This window comes from Pinus tabuliformis, chromosome 5_1 (assembly GCF_031772625.1).
Source record: "Pinus tabuliformis cultivar Carrire ecotype Pingquan chromosome 5_1, CPIR1, whole genome shotgun sequence".
Classification (NCBI taxonomy): Eukaryota; Viridiplantae; Streptophyta; class Pinopsida; order Pinales; family Pinaceae; genus Pinus; species Pinus tabuliformis.
In genome coordinates this window covers 375041884-375066695 of record NC_142305.1, presented here as the reverse complement: position 1 = coordinate 375066695, position 24812 = coordinate 375041884, and the positions used below count along the sequence as shown (strand labels likewise).

The 24812-nt window shown below is 37.5% G+C and overlaps 1 protein-coding gene across 1 annotated transcript; it reads left to right on the top strand.

The window, feature by feature from the left end:
• Positions 1–435: 435 nt before the first annotated feature.
• LOC149165012 (laccase-3-like) lies at positions 436–2730 on the top strand. Its single transcript, XM_089429685.1, has 8 exons — positions 436–546; positions 678–829; positions 912–931; positions 1115–1258; positions 1355–1483; positions 1572–1866; positions 1956–2515; positions 2600–2730. The coding sequence occupies exons 1-8, from the start codon at positions 436–438 to the stop codon at positions 2728–2730; spliced, it is 1542 nt and encodes a 513-aa protein (XP_089285811.1).
• The last annotated feature ends 22082 nt before the right edge of the window (positions 2731–24812 follow it).

The window sequence follows — 24812 nt, the reverse complement described above, 5'->3', positions numbered from 1 at the left end:
TTATACCCAATAAAGTTGCCCTTAATGAAAATTAAAAACACGTTACCCAATCTGACAGAGGTTAGTCGGAACACGGAGAGTCTGCGAAAAGCCAGATTTCATTGGAATGAGAGTCAAACAAATAAATATATTTACTACAGTCCACATGCTGCCAAATATGTCGCGATCACTTCGGGCCCGTTGTTATTAGGTCTGGATTAAAAATTGAACCAAGTGTCATGATACGAAAACGCTGATGACGCCACTACTGTAGTTTCACAGATTTTTTTCCTATATATTCGGTCTCCTTAGGTGAAAGCCAAAACATCAGAGCATTCGATTGCAAAGTTTCGATTTTGTATTGGGTAATCCATTCGCGTTATAGTTATTAGTTATTGGTTATAGACCTCTTTGACGCTTTGCAAGCGTAGTACTAGAATATCTAGTTCTGCAGCAATGGCTTTGCAATCAGTACGACTGCTTTCAGCCAGGCTTCTTATTCTCCTCTCATTTATTACATGTTTGGCTTCCGTTACACTCGGGAAAATACACCATCATACCTTCGTCGTAAGTTGACTTTTTCACTATTTTTAAGGTTTATTTTGCATAGATATAACCTTTGGGAAAACAAAGGTATCGCGTTTAGATTAATCAATTTTCTGCAATATTTTGATTGTTTCTTTTGAACGCCTGCACAGATTGCACCGAAAAACGTTACAAGACTATGCAACCAGTATACAATAATTGTTGTCAATGGACAGCTACCGGGTCCAACTCTGTATGTCCACAACGGAGACACTGTTATTATTAAAGTTATTAACAACGCTCAGTACAATGCCACTATTCACTGGTATGTCTATTCAAACACGATTGAGAAATATAATTATCGATAGTTTTGATTATAATACTCGTGGCTTATCAATATGTGTCAGGCATGGAGTGAGGCAGTTACGTACATGTTGGGCCGACGGACCATATGTTACACAATGCATTCAACCTGTTAGTCTTTAACGCGAATGGCCCCAGTAATTTATTGGAATCCAAGTTTGATAGCCTGCACAATGAAACCGTGGAAATCTATGCAACCCTCACAGTCATCTCACGCATTATAGACAACTTGGAAACTGATTCACAGTTACTGGACAGGAAGGAACCTTGTGGTGGCATGCTCATATCTCATGGCTCCGAGCTACGGTGTATGGAGCTTTCGTAATCTATCCTAAAAAAGGCAGCTTATATCCATTTCCCAAACCCAATGGGGAAATTCCTATAGTTATAGGTAATGAGTCGCTATGAGATTCAATACATAAATGTTTGTTTGCCTATAGGATTTCGATGGTTAATACTGATTCAAAGGGTTGATATGATTGAACAGGAGAATGGTGGAACAGTAACCCCATTGACGTTATAAATGAAGCACTCCTCACAGGTGCTCCACCCAATCTATCAGATGCCTTCACTATAAATGGACAGCCAGGAGACCTGTATTCCTGCTCTACATCAGGTACTAACTTTATATAGACTTGAGTAAAGATCTGTAACTTCTAATGTTGAAAATTGAGTTAGAAACTAATCAAAGGATATCGGTGCAGAAACATTTCGGGCCTCTGTACAGTATGGAGAAACATACCTTCTGCGGATTGTCAATGCGGCACTTAATAACGCGCAATTTTTTAAGCTAGCAGGCCACGAATTTACGGTCGTAGCTGTGGATGCTTCCTACACGAAGCCCTACAAAACGGACGTTATCGTGATCTCTCCCGGCCAGACTACTGATGTTCTTGTCACAGCAAACCAGACGGTGGGCAAATACTATATGGCCGCTCGACCATACAGTAATTTGGCTACCGCCCTTTTTGATAAGACCACTACTACTGCCATTCTAGAGTATATTGGATATCAAAATTCCAGTAGTCCCGTTTTCCCTAGTCTTCCATACTACAATGACACCACAACTGTCACTCGATTTACAAGAGGACTGCGAAGCATGGCTTCCCCGAGTACCCGGTAGACGTTCCGCAAAGCATAGATAACAGCCTCATCTCCACAGTTGGTCTCGGGTTGCGTCCGTGCCCCACTGGGAGGACCTGTGCAGGCCCTAACGGAACGATGCTGAAGGCAAGTATGAACAATATATCATTTACGTTGCCCACGATCGCTCTGCTTCAAGCTAATTATTTCGGCGTTAATGGCGTCTTTACCACGGATTTTCCTTCAAATCCTCCGGTTACATTTAATTACACGGGAGATGATATACCCAAAACTCTATGGGATCCTGAATCCGCAACAAAAGTGAAAGTGCTGGAATACAATTCTACAGTGCAACTGGTATTTCAGACAACAAATATCTTCATCGCCGAGAATCATCCAATGCATCTTCATGGTTACAGTTTCTATGTGGTGGGAGAAGGGCTGGGAAACTATAACCCAGTAACTGATCCGCTCAACTTTAATCTGGTTGACCCCCCTAAGCGCAACACACTAATCGCTCCAATGAGCGGGTGGATTGCCATAAGATTCAGAGCTGATAATCCAGGTATATTGAAACTTATAAATAACCACCTATTCTTTTATAACCACTATTAATTTGCTCATCACCCTATTCTTTTATTTTTTCCAGGAATGTGGTTTGTGCATTGCCATTTAGAAGACCATTTATCATGGGGATTGAACATGGCGTTTCTGGTGAAGAACGGTGGCGGTCCTTTGGCAAGCTTGGAGCCTCCTCCTCCGGACCTCCCGAGGTGTTAATGAATAGAAAGTGATACCATCCTGAATTATTTGTAGTCTGCCTTTCTTTCCTCATTTCTACCATATTTATTCATTTGTGGATTTCATTTCGATTGCCGATTTGTTCATTATGTGTGGATTTCATTTCCATTACCGTTTTATATCTCCTGGACTTATAATAAACGATAAATTCATTTATTTCAAATCTCATTTATGATTATGTATCAATTTAATTTATAATTTTCTTTCATTTATCTTTTATCTTGTTCCATATTATATACATAAATTTCAAATTTTACTTTAATTTTGTCGTTATTAATTATTTATATTTTTTCTTTAGGTTATTTTTATTTCACTCCTGTTTACTTACCTGACCGCTCTACTGTACAATTCTCCCCTGTTCTGTTTAACATTGTAAATTATTTTTATCAAACCCATTGTTATATGTTTTCGTGAAATATACTTCAAAATACCTGGATGTTTAATTCTAAGAGTGTCACATGTTTATTAGAAATGGAGAAATAGTCTGACAAATATTTTTGTAAATCCAAGTTATAGTTGTCAAATTTTAGATGTTTTAGACGTTTACGATGGTGCTGAATCCATTTCCACTATCAAAAACACTATTCAAACACTATTTCTACAAGATTTTTTGAAATTTTTTTTTACCTAGATTTAACTATTCCTCCCTTAAACAACTCCCTATATAATATTTTATATAATTTATTAAAATAATATTAAATTAATTTTTGATATCATATTTCCAAGTTGGAAACTTCTTTTTAATTACTAAGTATTAATGAGTTATACAGTTACATTATATTTTAATTATTTTTAAAATTCGATTTACCATGGTTATAATTTAAGTATCCTCCTTTAGACAACTCCCTGTATAATATTTTATATAATTTATTAAAATAATATTAAATTAATTTTTGATATCATATTTCCAAGTTGGAAACTTTCTTTTTAATTACTAAGTATTAATGATTTATACAGTAACATTATATTTTAATTATTTTTAAAATTCGATTTACCATGGTTATAATTTAAGTATTTTAAGTGAGGGTCTTTTATTTTTAATTTTTTTATTTAATTCAAATTTTAATTTTTGATTAAATTTATAAAAAAATATAATATGAATAGTTTTAATGATTCAACTATTTTTTAATAATTTTTTAAGACATTAATATTTCAAAGAGCATCCTCAATATTTTGTAATTTATTTAAAAAACCTTAATTTCTAATCTAATAAAAAAATATATATCTAATATAAATTATTTCAATTTTAATTTACGTTAGTTATATTTAAACGCTTAAGAGAAACGATTTTATTTTTACTATCTTTGAATTCATAAGATTGATTTTGCCTCTCATAACCTTTTTCTCTTTCTCTGTTTTCTTAAAGTGATATAGAAACTACCTCTCTAGGGTAAATTACCAACCCATTGAAGTAGCTATCTATCTTGGTTTACTAAGCAGGGGCTTCTTTCCTCAGGCCATATAATGCTATTTTGATTTGGCATACTTGCAACTTACGATCAAGGGTTTCAAAACCTTTGGGTTACTCTATGTACACCTCTTCCTCAATCATTCATTGAGGAAGACAGTCTTCACATCCATCTAATGGATATTCCAACCCATCTATGCTGATAGTGCCAATATAGATCTAATTGACGAGTACCTTGCAACAAGATCAAAGGTATCATCATATTCAATCCCCTCTACTTGCGAAAAACCATGGACCAGAAATCTGGCCTTATTCTTCTCCACACTACCATTTGCAGCTTGCGTTACCTTGTAAATCCAATGAGATCTCACTACTGACTTGTCCTCTGGTCTCGGGATCACATCCCAAACATTGTTTGGAACTATGGAGTCATACTTCTCCACTATCGCATCAACCCAAACCGAGTACTCCAGTGCTTCTTGAAAGGAAGTTGGATCTATCTCAACACATGCACCCATAAGTGCCATGTATCTAGTGTACCTGTTTGGTGACCTCCTCTGTCTATGCTGAGAAGTGGGTGCTCCCTCATTCTCTCGTGCATCATCCAAAAATCTTTCACCCTCTCTAGTGTGCTTTCTTCCCTCTCTTGAAGATTCTTCCTTAGTGGATGTCTCCACTCTCGAAACCTTTGCATGTGGCTTTTCCACATCAATCTGAGGCCCCTCAACCTTAGGAGCTAAAATCTTCTCATCTACATGTAACTCAAGCTCCCTCACAAGGGAAACTTGCATTGCTTTCTCCTCATCGAATTTGATATCCCTGTGAACCACTGTCATCGAATTGGTTGACATGTACACCCGATAGTTGTGAGGTGTATCAGTGTACCGAAAAAATATCCCCAATTATGCTGTCGGGTCAAGCTTCTTCTGTGCATCTTTGGTCACATGGAAATATACCGCTGACCCAAAAATCCTGAAGTGACTAACATCTGGCCTCTTACTTGAAGAAGCCTCCTTTGGTGTCTTCATCTCAAGTATCTGATGTGGTCTACGGTTCTGAACATAAACCATTGTGTTGCATGCCTCAACCCACAAGTGTAGTGGTAGGCACTGGTCATGCAACATTTCCCTTTCTTATCCTATTATGCTTTCATTTTTCCTCTCATCAACCCCATTTCATTGAGGGTTATGGGGTGTCGTCAACTCTTGTTTAATCCCTTCCACTGCATAGAATTTCTTAAACTCATTTGAGACATACTCATCATCGTTATCACTTCGTACAACTTTAACCTTCTTTCCTGACTCTTTCTCCACCAATTCTTTGAAGTCACAAAACGTTGTGAAAGTTTTATCATTTTTCTCCATGAAAAATATCCAACATTTATGAGAATAGTCATAAAAATATATATCATAATACTCGTATTTGGCCATGGATGATGTTGATAATGGTCCACACACATCTACATGGACTCTCTCTAGAATAGACTCTGCTCGACTGTCTCTGTCTCCAAAGGAAGACTTGGTGTATTTTCCCAAAGTACAACCCTCGCATGTATCAAATTTCTCAAGCCTACCTTTGGGAAGACTAGTAGAGATCTGCTACAATATCTTCAAAGCCCCATGATGTAAGTGGCCCAATCACATGTGCCACAACTTGCCAACATCTCGGCTCTGCATGTTTTCTACATTTGAACTCAAAGCAACACACTCCTATACCTCCAACTTATAGAGATTCTTCACATGTATCCCTATCTTCTTTACTCGACCTGTGGCTATGTGTCGAAGTAACACCTTTCCTTTCAAGAAGCTCACATCATAGCCCCTATCCTCAAGCATGGCAATGGATACCAAGTTCTTCTTCATCCTGGGTACATACATAACATTATTCAAGGTGAATAGAGCCCCATTCTCCCTTTGAAAAGAAATCGTGCCCAATCCAAAAACACTATACTTCCCATCATCACCTATCTCGATATGCATCTAAAGATCTTTCTCCTCTAGGTCACTGAATAAATCTTTGTCGACATTCATGTGGAATGAAGCTCCACTGTCTAAGTACCATACACTACCCAACATAGATGAGACCGTGTATGAAAGGAGGGAAAAATCAAATTCGAATTGAGAGGCCAAAGCCTCACCCGTCGCTCAAGCTGAGGACTTCTCCTTGGACTTCTTGAGTGGACAATTTGTAGCAAAATGTTCCATCTTATGACAATGAAATCATTTAACTTTCGTCATATATTTCTTCTTACCTCCATGATAAGAATTTTATTTGGAATGGGAATATCTCCCTTTCCCCTTCCTCGCCTTAATCACTGAGGCACAGTTCTCTTCATCATCAGTATTTGATGCAGAGCCATCCTTGGTGTTCCTCTTGATATCCTCCTGCATCAAATCTGACCACAGTCATTACCAATCGAGAAGTTTCTCTTGACCATTGACAGAGTCCTAATAACTATGCCAACTCTTTGGGAGTCCTTGAAGAGAAATACTCACCATATCCTCCTTGATAACCGTGATTCCAACACTTCCAAGTTCATCACGACATTGAGTGAACTTGGTCAAGTATTTGGAAATAGTCTTGCCTTTCTCCATTTTGAGTTTTTGAAGTTTGGCTTTGAATGCCAATTTCCTTTGGTAACTGTTGTTCTGATACAAATCCATCAATTTTTTCCTTTCCATGGAGACTCAATACAATGTGGTCTCAAACTCCCTCAAGGATTATCCATCTTACCTTCACCACACATTTCTTCCGCTCATCCAAGTTTTGTGCATCCCTAATTGCTAGCTTGGGGACTTCTTGAACAATGATTTCTATTAAACCATTATCTTCTAACACAACCTCCATCCTATTCCTCTAGGCTATAAAATTCGAGTTTCCTTCTAAGGCATACTCGACCCGCAAACTGTAGAACACCATCTGTCGATCCTGAGGTATGAAATGAAAATTTGAATTTCACCTGTAACCTTGAACTCAGAACCTTCAAAATCTCCTCTAGTATATTGTTCTTGGTTTTGATACCATGTATATCTTCCTGTATTCACAATCTCATGCAATGTACGAAAGACACAAGAATCTAATTCTACTCTTTACAGTGGAAGCACATAAAGATCGAGCAACACAATAATCAAAAAGAGGAAGAGAATAAAATACACATAACACAATAAATATCCAGGGAAACCCACAACTCAAAACCCCACTATTTGTACTGTATATATCAGAAAATCAAGATGAGATTACAATGCTTGTTCTCAGAAGAACAATCCCAACACTCAGTAAAATCAATCTCCAACTCACAAGCAAGCTCTTGGCCAACACTTAGCCAATTCACCATCTCTCCAAGTCCCTATTTTCTTGCTCAATTCCTATGGCTGATTAGCCCATCTTAAAGGGAACTCAGTGCACTCAAAATTACGGAATTGCTTCAAGGATCAATTCCTGATTGCATGCACTATCAATGCAACTCAGAAAAATCTAAAACAAATAGTTCATTGTCCATGCACTCTAGTCTTGACTAGGTCATTCTCATAATCGTCATGCATGACTTTCTGATGAGGGAATCTTTAGTTAACTAGAGTAACACTAGTTGAGTGCACTAATGCATCAACTAACCGTTCACTCCCTATTAGCTCCTCAAACAATTTGGAACTAATCTAACTAGACTTAACTCAGTAAACTTAGTTAACTAATTACGACTCATACTTAACACATCCTAGACCCCTATAATATAGGGGGAATATATACATGACTTCAGAAATACTTCCAACTTGATATTCCTAAGCTAATTAAGTTTAAGAAACTTCATTATCTCTTTACAAGATTTTATGAGAATAGAATTCAATTTTAATTCACAATTTAAGTCAAGGAAAAATTAAACTCGAATTTCTCATTTCCATTTCTCAACATGGTTATCATAGATGAAACTACCATGGGTGATCTTCTTGGATTTAATGATCATGACTTAAGTATTGTCAGTATTGACTGTCATACGTATCTTGGAGCAGTAGACATGAAGAGTCTTAAGTTGCTTGTCTAGGTCGTCATGGCTCCTTGCAAGAATAACGGTATCATCAACATAAAGGAGAAGAGTAATGATAGTACTAGGGAGCTCGGTGCTTTTTCAACCTAAAACTTCCAGATACTCCTCTACTCTATCAATGTAAATATTAAGATTAAAATTATACATCAAGAAATTTTATTCCCCTTAACGCTTAATAGATCCAAAGTTAAGATAATTATGGACTATTAAAATAAATATGGAATATAAACATACCATGTATGAACGCCATTCTAAGCATGGAAAATATTAGACATCTTCTTTGTTTTGAGATGTTACACAACAAAAAAAGATATTTGAAACATATAATTCTTTCTAAGATTGTAATTTTTCCTTGCTTAAATTGTAATTTCAATGCATACATGATTCAACCTCTTAAAAACCCCCTTTGGAACTCTTCTTGTGTAGACTACACAACTTAAACTTGCAATTACAACAAATATTTTACTACATTTTGTAATAAAAAATGCCCCTAGAAAATCATTAAACTATAAAATAGTGAGATTATACTAGACGTTTTAATCATAAGTTTTTTTTTCAATTGTTTTATATAATGTACCTCAAGAAAATGTATTCCTATTATTCCTCTTAACACTTAATAGATCCAAAACTAATATAAATCTAGACTATATATATGCCATGCATCAACATGATGTTAAGCCTCAAAAAAATTACAGATCTCCTTTGTTTTGAGAAACACACCAATAAAATGTTCCAAAGATATAATTCTCCCTATGATTGTAATTTTTCATTGCTTAAATTGTATTTTTAATGCATAAATATTAAATGATTAAACCTCTTGAAAATCCCATTTGGAACTCTTATTTTGTAGACTACACAATTCCAACAAATATTTTAATACATTTGAAAATAAAAAATGCCCCTAGAAAATCATCAAAATGTAAAATAGCTAGATTATACTAAATGTTTTAACCATAAGTATTTTGATTTTCAATTATTTTATATAACTAGCAATTGCACCATATGTTGCAAATGAAACACGGTAAGATGAAAGAATATGGAGAAAGAGCATAGATGAAGACATATGTGATATGTTACAATCTGAGTGAGAGAATAACATGGTGTGAAAACTAAAGTGAATTCCTCTTTTGCTATCATATTGATTTGAGTTGTAATATGTTATTTGAGGGAATGCTTAATAGTTTCAAAATTTTACTTGCAGCACGTCAATGTTTTTGCTTCACCTGATACCATCTTTTAAATACCATGTACATCCTCTCCCATGAATACTCCTACTAATTTACTATTGTTTCTCTCTTTACTGAATTTTCATACAAATGTACCAATTCAAATAACCAGAATGTCAGATTGATATCATCAACTACTGCATTTTTTTTGTTCTACAATTCTCTTTAAGATGATTTGAGAATAACCAATAAACCAGAGTGACACCAGCTTGTTTTGGCTTTCAATATTTCCTTCACCAACTCCAAGATTTCCAACTGACCTAACCTCAAAATTAAACAATGAAAATAGAGAGAGATATTCTATTTTGTCCTCAATTATACATTGTAGTCTTGGATCACAACTTGTACCTATTGTATATTCGGGTTCTGTCCAGGAAAAATATTGGGGGAGATTTGAATCGGCACTGAGAAAGGCGATGGAAAACTAGGGTTAGGGTTTGGGATCAGGCAACCCCAGGCGGACCTGCTCTTGGTTAGGGTGTAAGGGATCCCATACCCACCTATGGAATCACACACGAATACAATGTCAGTTTAAATAAGGACAAAAGGCACTGAGATCAGGTTAGACTGTGAGGAAAATGACTGAAGCAAGCGGGGGGGGAGAGATCCCCTCCTACAAGGAGATCACAACAGGGGAGTCAAGTCGAATCAGTGCAAACGGTAGATCTGGGAATCGAAGCAAGGATGCACCGATGATAGGAGTGTTATGGCAAGCCAGGAAAAGGAACAAATGTCTACTGAGGGCAACAAAAGAACCTAGGTTCGTAGTTCCAAATAATAAATTAGAGGAGTACAGAGGATATATGAAAGACCATGCACTTATCTGCAAGTTTGTAGGAACATGGCCGTCTGAGAAAGATTTGATGAAATGGATACAACAGAAGTGGAAACCCAAAGGGCATATAGATCTTAAACTGGGGGAAAAAGGTTTTTCACAGTAATATTTGCTAATCTGGAGGATAAGGAGAGGATATTTGAAGAGGGTCCATACTTCTTCAACAACGCAGGACTATTCATGAGGCAATGGGAAGAATGTTATAATCTAGAAAAAGAAAAAATGTTAGCAGCACCAGTTTGGGTCAGACTATTTGGGCTCCCGATAGAATTCTGGGATCCAGAGATTTTAGAAGGAATTGGGAACTCAATCGAGACCTTTGTGAAGGTAGCAGAAACCACCAAGAGAGGCAGATATACATCATATGCCAGGATCTGCGTCTACATGAATATCACAGAACCACTGCCGGATAATATTGAAATAGAATATCATGATGAAGTCTGGCAACAACCAGTCGATTATGAACACATTCCTTTCAGGTGCAGACGGTGCCATGAGTATGGCCATTTGTTTAAAAATTGCCCGATGAATGAAGTCAACACACCAATAAATCAGGGGGATGAAAAGAGAAGCACGGAGCAGGAGAGAAAGATGTACGAAGAAAACAGGGGAAGGTTTGTAGAAGTACAGAGAAGAAGGACACCCCAAAAAGGAAAAACCAAACTAAATCCCTCTTATCCAGAAGGCAATCAGAAAAGCCAGAACCAGTTCAAGGTGCTATGAGAATTAGAAATGGAAGCAGAAGGTGAAGAAGAGGAAGATGAAATAGGAGAGATCCAGAAAGAAAATAAAAAGGAAAATAAGGAACCAAATAAGATGGAATTGGAAAAAGAGGGAGAGAAGGGAGATCGGGCTCAAGAACAGATCCAAATGGAAATAGACTCTCAGCAGGAACAAGAAGGAGAGGAGGAACAGGTCATGAGGAAACTTCTACAGGAATGGAAGCATCTGGATGAATGGTTCATACCAGATGACCAGAAACAACTCTATAAATATATGTTCCAAAGATACAAAGAAAAATGAGGTATATGGATAGCGAAGCAACCAGAGCAACTTGGAACACAAGAAGATCAGAACACAGAAATAGGAATCACAGGGAAGGGTGGAAGGAAAAGAGGAAGGAGGCCTATGAGTGAGACCATCCAGATGGTAGGAGATATGTTGGAGAATTCAGGAAAAGTTGTACCATTGTTGGAGGTTTTCCAACAACCCCTCAAACTATTGAAATGATTATTACAACCTGGAATATTAGAGGGCTGAATAGTAAGGGAAAACAAAGATATCTGAAAGAGAGACTCAAAAGAGATAAACCAAATATAATGCTAATCCAAGAAACAAAATTACGAGAAAGCAAACTAAAAGAAGGGATGAGAAATTTTAAGCCGCACTATAAGATCATTGGTCAAGATACAGCAGGCAGTGTAGGAGGAGTAGCAATTCTCTAGAACCCAGAGGAAGTCCAATTTGAAGACTGGACTAGCATACCACGCATACTCTTAGGAAGATTCAGAATTCTAGGTTCTCAAGAATGGATCCTCTTATCTAATGTATATGGACCCCATATACAGAGCGACCATAGGGTTTCCCTTCAGAACATGGCAACAATGCGATCCTTGTATCCAGCTTCACCTTGGATAGTAGGGGGAGATTTCAATATGATAAAATCAATAAACGAAAAAAGGGTGGGCTCAGAAGAACAGAGGCAGACATGGAAGCCTTTGGAGATTGGATAGCAAAACAAAGGCTTGTAGACATACAGACAACAAACGGGATCTATACATGGAATAACAGGAGGGGAGATAGACACTAGATCACCTCCAAACTAGATAGATTTCTAATATCGGAACAGATCGTAAATTGGGATATTTTCTTTGAAGCTGTGATTCTTCCTGGGATGGGATCAGACCATTGGTCGATTAAAGTAGAACTGGACATTAAAGAGAGCCCTAAGAGAAAGCCCTTTAGGTTCGAAGACTTCTGGCTTAGGGGTAAAAATTTCATGAAGAAAGTAGAAGATTGGTGGAAACAAAGCAGTCAGAAAGGAAGAAACAGAATGCAGACATGTTAGATGAAACTAAAAGAACTGAAAGGAAACATCAAGAAATGGAATAAGGAGGAATTTGGACATATACTCAAAGATCAGTAGCTTCTAGAGTAGAAGATGAAGCAAATCCAACAAGAAATAATTAATACAGGTAGAAGTGAGGACCTGGCCAGAGAGGAAGGGATCCTAATAGGATAATTGGAAGAGAGACAAAAACAAGAAGAGATCTTGTGGAGGCAAAAATCCAGGGTAAATTGGTTAAGAGAAGGGGAACGAAATACAAATTTCTTCCACCAAGCAATGATTCAAAGAAGGCAAAGAAATAGAATCTTTTATATTAAAGATGAAGTAGGGACAAGAGTTACGTAGCATGAGGAAATAGAACAAGTCTTGGTGAAGCATTTCAAGGATCTCCTCAGAGAACCTAATGTAGACTACAGAGAAGCTATTGAAAGAATCTGTAAAGAGATTCTGAGTAGGATCATTAGAGAAAAAAACCTAGCCCTGATGAGGGCAACCACTTTGGAGGAAGTAGAGGAGATAGTTAAAGGGATGAGAAAGAATAAAGCCCCAGGCCCTAATGGATTCACGACATAATTTTTTCAAGTAGGATGGGACTTCTTGGGCCAAGACATATAGGACATTGTGAAAGAGTGAAGAAGAAACCAGAAGGTAAGTACAAGCCTAAACTCAACCCTCTTATCTCTGATTCCTAAAGAAACTAAGCCTGAAGTCCCCCATGGTGTTAGACCCATTGCCCTCTGTAATGTCATATATAAGATAATAGCTACCTTAATGGCTAAAAAACTCAAGCCTATCTTATCTAGCATTATTTCACGGGAACAAACAGGCTTCGTTGAAGGTCTGAAAATCCTAGATGGACTCGTGGTCTCCCAAGAAGTAGTGCACTCTTTGAAAGTTAAAAAGGAAGCAGGTATGATGATTAAACTGGACCTCTCAAAAGCTTACGACCGTCTGAATTGGAAGTATTTGAAAGAAGTGTTCAGGGCTTTTGGCTTTTGCAATAGATGGATTGAATGGATTTCTACCATGATCTCCTCAACCAATTTCTCCATCCTTGTGAATGGAACCCCTTCCCAGCCTTTTAAAGCGTCTAGAGGACTTTGACATGGGGATCCTTTGTCGCCTTTCCTATTCATCATAGTTGTAGAAGGCCTAGGAAGGTATATCAAAAAAGAAGTAAGAGAAAGAAAGCTCAAGGGAATATAAATATGGGGTAACAACCTTCCTATTACTCATCAGCAATTTATAGATGACATTATTTTGTTTTGTAATGTGTCCCTCAGTGAAGCCCGCAGAATCAAAGCAATTTTATACCTTTCTATGACAACATCAGGTACGCAAATCAACAATGACAAGTCTTGCACTTATTTTTCAATGCTGCTAGAAATATCAAAGAAAAATTAACAGGAAATCTGGTATTTCGATCAGGAGAATTCCCAACAAGATATCTCAGAACGCAGTTAGCCCTGAATCCCCTAAGGCTGTCAAATTGGCAACAAACCATTGAGAAAATTGCTAGGAAACTAGCTAACTGGTCTTTCAGAACTTTGAACTTTGCGAGCAGAGATGTTTTAGTTAAGGCAATCCTTCAATTGATTCCAATATATCAACTATCGGCAATGGCTGTCCCTAAAGGAGCATGTACAAAGATGGCAAAGATCTTCAAAAAATTTATATGGGGAGGTCTGAAGGATTAAAGAAAATGGTCTTTAGTATCATGGAAGGATTTAGTGAAAAGCAAGACAGAGGTAGGATTAGGACTTAGAGATCCCTACATCCTAAATCAAGCAATGGGTGCTAAGTTTTGGTTGTGTTGGATGAAGGGAGGAAACGATCTATGGAAAAGAATATGGACAAAAAAATATAATATGCCTACAAAACCAGACGAAATATTAAGAATAAGGGATACACCGAAAGGGTCGACAATCTGGAATCTAGCCAGTCTAAATAAAGAAATAATAACTAGGCATGCTTTCTGGGAAATCAGGGATGGCAGCTTAGCCAGGTTTTGGGAGGAGGCCTGGCAGCAAAGAGAAAGACTGAATGTACTGCAAGCCCTAACGGATATATGCCAAAAAGTAGCTTAGAGTAGAATGAATTTGGTAAGGGACTTCTGGAAAATGGGGAGCCAAGATGAAGTATGGAGAATCTGGAAGAATCTAGAAGAATGGATGGATCAAGTCGATGGAGAACAAAGGGAGTAATACCAAAAGGAAATGCAGACAAGGAGAATACCTATAAGATTTGGACCAAACATTCTGAGATGGGGACACACAATAAAAGGAAAATTTTCAATTAAAGAAGCTTATCATCTTTTAATTCCCAGAGAACTAGAGGATACAATAGTCAATTGGAAACAAATATGGAATAGCAATTGGTGGCCGAAAGTGGCACACTTCCTATGGTTGGTAAGCAAAGGTCGTATCCTGACCTGGGACCAACTCCAAAAGAGAGGCATACATGGTCCCCCTAGATGTATTCTCTGCAAACAAGAACAGGAAACACAAGAACACCTCCTAAACTCATGTAAAGAAACTCAACAACAGTGGGAAGAGGTCAGGATGCTCTTTGTAAAAAACCACAGAGATCGACAGAGCATTAAAAACACTATTAAAGTCTAGGGAGGAGGAAAATTTACGAGCCCGACGGTAAGACGAGCTTGGAGCCTAGCAGTAGGGATGAATATGTGGATGATCTAGAAAGAAACAAACAAAATAATTTTCCAAAACAAAGAGATGACAAAATACCAAATTTGGGGAAAAAAACTTGAGCCATATTTGTGAGACTATACTTTCGGATACTTGGAATGGAAAAGATTTGGAAACAACGCCGGAAGAAGATCAAATTTTAAGGAAGTTAAACCTGCATCAAGGGATGGTGGCCCCACAGATGTGGAAAGAACCCAGGACAGGATATAATGGCACCACGCACTTCTCCCACCCCATGGCTGGATTCATAAATTTAAACTTCGATGGAGCCTCTAAAGGAAATCTAGGCCCAACAGGGATTGGAGGTCTTTTTAGGGACAATCAAGGCAGAACAAAATGGATTTACTCAGACAGTGGTGGCATTATGAGTAACAATGAAGCTGAATTGATGGCAGTACGTCAAGGATTAAATATAGCAATCAGAAATGGATATAATAACCTGGAAGTGGAAGGGGATTTCCAAATGGTCATACAAATACTCAAAAAAGTTAACAATGGGACCTCATGGGACAAAGTTACACAGAGTTGGAGAACAACCAGTCTAATCCAAGAACTGGAAAGTATCCTAAAAAGATTTGAATATATGATCATTAAGCATGTTAGAAGAGAGGCTAACAGAGCAACATATTATCTTGCAAACAGGGGTTTCCAGGAACACGGAAGGAAAATGGATAATATATGGACTATGGATTTAGAGGACTTAGAATTAGAACAAATAAGATCGATTCTAAACCAGGATAATCATGAAGACACGATTCAAAGGCAATAGAGACAGATGGCTCTCGATCAAGATGTGGAATAAGGTAGATGAGGGTGGCAGGCGTGATTATGATCACGGAAGGACAGACGGACATAACCACAGATATAAAGCCACCCTTCCAGCCAAAACAATGAGTAGCAGGACAGCGCATGTCTCAAGAAATCAGAGTGGGGGAGGTGGAATGCAAAAGATTAGTAGTAGTGGCGGTGGTAGTGGAAGAGTGAGAAGGTTGGTGAAGAGGTAGTATATGAAGGTGGCAGAGTGTAGAAGAAGGGGTAATCTAAGCGGGACGAAAGAGAAGCATAGCGTAGCGTAGCCAGGAGGAGCCATCAAGGAGGTTAGTGATTCCGGGTATGTTATACCTGAGATCCCTGCATTCCTTTTCTCTGTCTTAGTAGGTATAATGGACAAATTTAATACATGTGAAGCCCCTAAGGAAGAAAAGGGCTGGAGTGAGTTCGCCCTTCACTCAGCAATACATTGTGAGGGGCGATTGGGTCAGAATTAGGGGGGGGGGATTCTTGACGAATGGGGTAATTGTAGTCGGGAGCACAGTCCAGGAAGAAGCTTGGGAGATTGTGTCAAGCAACCCACTGCAAAAGTAGAGGGGAAGTCTGAAAGAGGGGATTTGAATATCATGCCCTTAGCCCAACAATTGATCTGCATGACAGAGGGTCTTATATGCCTCTTGTATCCTGGAAATGGCAAGCAGCATCAAACCCAAAAAAATGGTGGTGAATGTAGCAGAAGCAGAGGAACAACCACAGAGAAAATTGTGGTGGAAGACATTGATGAGAAACTTAAAAAATTGATTCCTGTGATTAATAACTGTCAACAGGAGAAGGTCGAAAATAGGATGGCGCGCCCAAGGCAAGGGAATCAGGAGAGCCGGCCAACAGGTTTCCCAAGTAACCAGAGCAGAGGGAGAAGGTCCACCTTGACAGCAATCTAGGAAGTGGCAAGAGCTTATCGGGAAGGTATGAGTGAAGACATTCACCTAATCATTCAAGACATGGAAACCAGTGTGTTGGGGGAACAATATGAATCCGAGATGAAAGAATGGGTTGAAATGATTAGAGATCAAGGGAATACGCGGGGAAGGCTGACTCTATATAGGCAGTCTCTACATATCTACTGGGTACTAGAAGGCCTCCTGGCAAAGGCTCTGAAATAGGTGGCGAAGGAAATGGCGGAAATTACAAACGGCATGCCAAATTTGCATAAAGAAATGAAAAACTTCTAGGTTATCATGATCAAGCAGAACAACAAACTGGAGGAGATGCATTAGCTGCTGTCCCGGATGGATCGTACAGACCCAAGTCAGGATGAACAAATGGATACTCCCATGGACATGGACCATAATACAGGCATCAGAAAGGAATGATCCTCTTGAGTCTCTTAAGCATTTTTTTGTGAACCTTTTATTTTCACAGTTTTATGCATGTAAGTAGCTTAATTGGTAGTTTTAGTTGTATTGTGCATATAGCCAGAATGGAAAAACTCATTAAATTTTGTTTTTGGAATGCTTATAGCAAACTAAGGTTGCCAACAGACCTGGTTTCCCTTCGGGGCAGGTTGAGGCCACCAAAACGATGTATCTGGTCTCGTTGGTTTTTATAAATAGAAAAGAAAGGCACTACATATACTTACAAAAAAAACTTGTACCTATTGTATATTCACAACTTCTACCTATTGTATATCCTTTTTCTAGCTCTAAATGTGTAAATGTGTGTGTCTTTAAACATTACCAACAAATCCCTTAACACTACTCTTTGAATCATTTATTCTTTATTTCTCTTCGCTTTAATTCTTTTGCATTGAATTGCTTACCACTATTTTATTCAACCATTGTTTGGTTTACCTTAGTCTGATAATATCACGTAGATAATAAGTGTGGTATCTAAAAACATCACTTTGGGAAGGGCCTACCTGCGAGGAGAATATGGTGAATATGGAGGTTGATTAGTTTTATAAGCCTTTGGCAATAGGTGGTTAAACAAAACCACCTATCAATAGAGGATTGAATCAGGAATAGGAATATAACTACTTCAAATGATTCTATTATCTAAAGAGATTTAACTCATCAAAGGGACTTAGCTATGGTATATAACCTTTTAGGGAACTACGTAGCCTAGAAATTTGGAAATATATGGTGGTGAATGTAGGTGTGGATCCTTGATTCATATTTAGAATTTCTTATAATCTAACTTAAATATATATAAAAACTTTTCTCTATTTATAGCTATATACGTTTTCTTAATTAAAATTGTGTATACGATTTTAAGTTTGATTTTTAAAACCCATTAACGACTATTTCAAATACAATAAATTTTCTTTATCATTTATACAACACTTGTCACTCTATTGAGAGCTTCAGGCAAAGCCTTAAAGGATTTTCAAATAAAAGTTTTGACAGCTCTAAAACATGCTTTCTTTTCTTTGTTCAATTAATTTTTGTGTAGTCTTGAGCTTTCCAGACGAGTAGGAGAAATGTAAAACTGAATGAGTCGAGCAATAATTACAATACCATCCAACACTGAAGCTTTATAGAGTTGTAGTCATCCAGCCCATTTATGTACAAATATAAGAGGGTATGTACCTCTATTACCAATGCATTTTGAAATACCAAGTACATATATTTAGAATCTTACATCATTAGGTTGTGATAGAGTAACACAGTCTTGGACTATGCCAGCTTCTTCCATAAGTTTTGACCCAGCAACATTCAAAATCCCATTCCTCCACACATGTATGTCTGTCATTACCAACCTCTAATAATTGTTGCTATTACATATATTTTGTTATTGCAAATTCTTTTTGTGAGGTGCATTATTACCATTCCTTTTTTTTTTAGGAGAAAGGAGATTATGAATGTAGAATGAAATCCTTCACATAAGGATATTCCATCGTAGCAGAAAGACATGCAGATATTATGAACATCTCATAAATAACAGCCATAATAATAATCCCAAAAATACCCACGAGGCACGACATTGAAACTACATGGAATGTTAGTAAGGGAGGGAGAAATCACTTCACCCTTAAACACCATAGAATTTGGTGAGATCAATCATATAACATTTAATGGTTATCCTCTATGTTTTTCTATGCCTATACACCATTTAGTATGGCATGCATTATATCTCTGGAGATTTATTTGTTAGTTGGGTTGTGGTTTAGCAGTAAAGAAATGTTAGCTTTTATCTTAACTCGCACAGACTCACTTCTTGGTGTTTCAGTGCATGCAACTCTCTCCTCTATCTGGGGATTCTTAGAGTGACACATTCTAGGGGTTTCATGCCTACTCTGGACAAATATTGGGTGGTTCTTGGTGAAAGAATAAAAACTAATAACATTTATCCATCTATGCTCATTAGACTTCATCCCTAAAGATATGAAAAGGTTGTATGTGAAAGCTGTTGAAAATAGTGTAATTAGGTTCAGTCTTCATTATGTCAAATTTTGGAACAATGTATTTCTATATCAAAGAATTATTTTTTTTGTTCTCTAATTGAGAGCCATAGACAAGTCATGTAAATGAAGACATTCATGTATTATTTTTCATGTCATTGTAATGAATGTATGTCCTTCTAGATCATCAAAGAAATAATCAAATGTGTACCCACAATTTTACTCAAGAAACCACTGAAAGGAAGGCTATGAAACCACGTCGGCTCAACTAATTGATCAATCGTTATGTCAGCCTAATCTATTTCACATTAGCCCAATGGATGAGAGGGAAAGCCTATATATAGGCTACGTGTGGCTCCTCCAAATAACAATTCAATTCATGTCTCTCATAAAGAAGTGAAGTAATGTTAAGGTCAAAGAAAGAAGATAGTTGTAGCACATAAAGAAGTTGGTCCCCTCATGCAAGTTACCATCGAGCCTACTCTTTGTCTGAACATCCAGATCAGGGTTAGGGTATTGTATTTCGTGATTTCCCGAAGGGTTTGAAGGGTAGTCTTGACCTCAAATGAAAGGAGAAGACTATGGTTGGATAGTGCGAGGGTATTGTAGGGCTAGAAGAGCCCTAACTCCATCCACATGTATGAATATTCTCTGAAATCTAGGGCTTCTCCCTTTGTTGTGGTGACATTGAACCTTATTACCTTGTGGAAGCTTTGTAAACTATCTCTTTTCATAATTGTGACAACTTATAAGACAACTACATGTGGAGCAAGTATAGATTGATGCTAGGAGAGCCTATCCAAACTATTTTAGTGCAGACTGTCATAATAATACAACTACAAAACTGAACAGCGTGATTGGGTACACATTATGAGGTATTGTCATTTGATGTTCAAGGAATTTTGGACTGAATTTTGGGTCATAACTTCTCAATAAATATTCTATAAGAAAGAGTTCAAGGGTTTTTCCTCTCAATTTTTGGAGAGGTTTTTGCCATGACATGGTGCGAAAATCTTGTGTACTTGTGCATGGTTGATTTTATTGTTTTCATAGGTGGTTGATGATAACACTTCATGATAGTAATAATATCAATCAAATCTGAAGAAAATAATATCTTAAGCAGTTATCAAAGTAAAGAGAAATAGATTAAGTGTATTTCCCTTAATTTCTCAACATGGTATCAGAGGGCAGTTCAATAAAGGGTGTAAAGAAGATAAACTCTCTCATGCAGTAGCTGGAAAGAATTGGGTGATGTTTGACAAAATTCATTAGCCAAAATATCAAGCAAGTATGGGTCAGTGCAAAGAGGCAAAAGAGAACTCACAATTTATCTCTAAATTTTTTCAGGTGATTAAAGGAGTAGAAGATCCACATTAAGGTGGACAGATCTAAGGTTAAATTGCTTCCTCGGATGGGTATAAGGAGCAGAAGAACCTGGGTTGATATCATCTCGGAATACCTATGAAGGTGCATGCCTTCGTTCGATGGAGCAGTGACCCTAATCTAAGCATACATATGAATAGAAGGTGTAGATCTGAGATGGATGTCCTCAGCATACTTGTTAGGTGCAGTCATGGATAGATATCGGATGTATGGTTTGTCTTTGATGAGAACACAACATTGTCATAGGTTTTGTACTAGATCTTTCTCTCGACACACATGTAGGTATAGTCAAGATGGAACTCAAATGGATAGAGCAATAGATCTCGGATGAATTGAATGAGTAGGAAGGAGACTTCGCACTACAGGAAGACCATAGTTCAAGACTATGAATGGAATGTGATCACCATCATCTTCACATGGGTAATGAAGGGTATAGAACTTGCATTATTCTTCTCTGAAATTTCTGAATGGTACAGAAGAAAATACGCATTAAAGGAAGGAAAGAGATCAAGGGCTTGATTTCCCCTTAGATGGGTATAAGGTGCAGGCCATCCAAGTTTCAGATCCCTCTAGTATCTCGGTGGCTAATAGAAGAGGAGAACTCAGTATACCTGTGAATGAAGTACCATAGTCTTGGCATGATAAGAGAGAGAAATGATGACAGTGACAAGAAAAGTCTTGGTGGAAATATCTTTGATAAAACTTGTCTCCTAAGCAAGCTCCGTATACTTATGTTTTCAGTGACACAATCCACACAGTCTCAATATGATTATTATGAAAGGATGTCATCCTTGTCTCAGGATATGTTGCAGTCTCAGTCTCATTGTTTCAAAGAGAATTACTATGATCCCATAGATTGAAGTCATAGTATCGGCATAATTTTCATGAAACTCTCTCTTGGCATGCTCACAGTACTCATAGTACAGTGATGGAGGTATGATGAATTAGTGATTATCGTGATTGTCACAGTAAAGATCTCAACAGACCTCACTGACATAATGAATAAGAAGCAATGATGATCTCAGTGAAGGAGAAACAAGGATGATTGCAGTCATGGTGCAACAATGACCTAATTGAAATGCTAGAAGACGTATTCTCTGAAATGTAGTAAAGGTCATCTTCATGAGATCTCAATTGGGAGATCTGAGTAAGATGATAAGAAGACAATCATCTATTTCTCTTTATAAGTAAGATGTCACATCTCCTTGGGACAAGGAAGCTTCCTCATCTAACAACTTATGGTACCTGTGAAAAATGGAAAAAGGATAAGTTGTGGATAAAAGTGATGAAGGTTAAAAGACTAGAGCATGAGAAGGGAATTTTGGTCCTCAAACAAGATAATTTAGTACAACTAAGATTCAGTGCTATGGGAATATTATGGAGAAAAGTGCATATCGTCTAAGGGATAGAAGAAGTTAAAAGAATATAGGGCGTATCAGATCTCTAGTATGAATGAGATGATATCCCTCTCAAAAGGATCTTATTATAAGTCCTTGTAGATATGATCATAGTAATAAGATGCATCATGGCATCACATGGGAATCATGAGGGACATAGCTCTTGGGAATCACATTGTACATGAAAGGAAAGGAAGAAGTCATCTAGGACAAAGGAATAATTTTCCAAATGGGGATATACAATATCTTGAATATTCTATTATGGAAACCTCAGCGGAGAATCCCCTAGTCATGAAAGGCATCAAGTGTTTCATCAAGAAATCCAAATTTTGGAATTCATGAAATGATGAAGCAGATCAAGGGATTGAAGATTTTTTCAATCAAGGAAGCTAGTAGAAGTAGTAAATGTAAAATTAGGTGTGTATTCTTGTGTTTATATTTAATATTGTAATATCATGTCACATGGTTGTAGGTAACATAGATAAAGAATGAGCAAAATGAAGAATGATCTCCTCCTCTTAAAGGATGTAGAAGGACATAAGTCACATTAGATGAAATCAACAAAATATCCTCATATGAAGTATGAAGTGGTTGACTACGATTGAAGAAATATTATTGAAAAATCCTGGGATGGAAGATGTGAGGATGGAAGAGATCATGAAGTATGCAACCTTGATGAAGGCAATCAACATCTAGAGGATCAGGAAGAATTGTCTAGAAAATATCCCAGAAATATGTGAAGACTTTGATGGAAGTCTGAAAAGATGAGGACCCTTGACAACATATATCATTACGAGATGTGTCAACATGAATGCAGGATGATTGATTCCTACAAAAATATGTCACTAGAAGAAAGGCATCACCAAAAGGTAATATGTGAATATTTTTTGGTCTCTGGCCTCTTGGAAAAATCTAGGTATGTGTGCAGGATCAAGGAAAGGAGAGTTGTGAAGGATGTCACAACTATGGACCTTGTGATCCAGAGCAATCAATGTTGAAGAAAAGTGAAGGCATATGAGCTTATGAAGGAAGCCCCAGATGTAAATCTAAGGAGGATACTTTCCGGGAACAAAGGAGTATCATAATGAAGGAAAGTGATGGATGCTTGAACCCTACATGTAAAGAAATTGATGATATCAAAGTATCAGATTGTCAGTCAACTAGAAGACCTTATAAAGAGCTAATGATAGAGTCCCTGGGTCAGAGGGAGCTCTGGGAAGTTCCTATGAGCAAAGGAACTCGATCAAGTTTCTGAGAAAAGAGAAAATTGGAACTCGTCGCTGATTAAGAGGGAGAGTTAGACATGACATTCTTCTATTCAGTTTGGAAGAAAGAATGGAGGAGTGTGTAATCATCTGGCATCCAAAACTCTCTGGGGCTATGGTAGGGAATCCAAGACAAAAGTGGGGAACATGACTGATATTCTTGAGGGTTGGGAACCTAAGATGAGAATATTCCTATTAGGGTGTACTCATAGAACACCCAGGTCGGTATGACCCTAAGAGAGACAATGATGATGCGTGTCTATCAGCCATTGGTCTCGCCAACATTGTGTGCCCTGATCTAAGTGAGACATAGAGTTAGTCAAAGCCTTGCTAAATGGAAACAATGTTGGTTGAAATGATGGTATAATAGATGGATAACTAATCCGACTCTTTTCTTATGATAAATCTTGTATTGAGAAATTCCATGTACCATGTATGAATGAATACCTCCGTGGTTAAGAGGGGGTGTTGAAAATAGTGTAACTAGGTTTGGTCTTCATTATGCCATTTTTTAGAACTGTGTATTTTTATATCAAAGAATTATCTTTTTTGTGCTCTAATTGAAAGCCATAGACAAGTCATGTAAATCAAGACAGTCATGTATTATTATTCATGTAAATGTAATGAATGTAAGTCCTTCTAGATCATCAAATAAATACTCAAATGTGTACCCACAGTTTTACTCAAGAAACCGCTCAAAGGAAGGCTATGAAACCACATCAGCTCAGCTAATTGAACAAATTTTATGTCGGCCTAATGTAAGTTCACTACGTCCCAATGGATGAGAGGGAAATCCTACATATAGGCTGCATGTGGCTCCTCCAAATAGCAATTCGACTCATGTCTCTCATAAAGACGTGAAGTAACGTTAAGGTTGAAGAAATAAGATAGCCGCAACACATGAGGAAGTTTGTCCCCTCATGCAAGTTACCATCGAGCTTGCTCTTTGTCTCTGCATATAGATCAAGGTTAGGGTATTGCATATCGTGATTGCGTGAAGGGTTTTAATGGAAGTCTTGACCTCAAACGAAAGGAGAATACTTTGGTTGGATAGTGCGACGGTATCGTAGGGCTAGAAGAGCCTTAAATCCATCCATGTATATGCATACACTCTGAAATCTAGGGCTTCCCCCTACGCTGTGGTGACAGTCAACCTTATTACCTTGTGGAAGCTTTGTAAACCATCTCCATTCATAAATGTGACAACTTATAAGACAAGTACATGTGGAGAAAGCATAGATCGAGGCTATGAGAGCCTATCCGAACTATTTTGGTGCAGACTATCATAATCATTCAACTGCAAAACTGAGCAGTGTGATTGGGTACACATTTTGAGGTATTGTCATCTGATGTTGAAGCCATTTTGGAGTCAAGTTTGGGTCATGTAAATTCTCAATAAAGATTCTATAACAAAGAGTTCAAGAGTTTTTCCTCTCATGTTTTGGAGAGGTTTTTTTCCCTCGCATGGTGCCAATATTTTGTTTACTTGTGCATGGTTGAATTTCTTGTTTTGATATCTAGTTGATGATAACACTTCATGGTAATGATAATATCAATCAAA

Coding starts and splice junctions, on each gene's coding strand:
- LOC149165012 (XM_089429685.1), top strand. CDS start 436: ATGGCTTTGCAATCAGTACGACTGCTTTCAGCCAGGCTTCTTATTCTC. Junction 547..677: donor TACACCATCATACCTTCGTC/GTAAGTTGACTT, acceptor ACGCCTGCACAG/ATTGCACCGAAAAACGTTAC. Junction 1,259..1,354: donor GGAAATTCCTATAGTTATAG/GTAATGAGTCGC, acceptor ATGATTGAACAG/GAGAATGGTGGAACAGTAAC.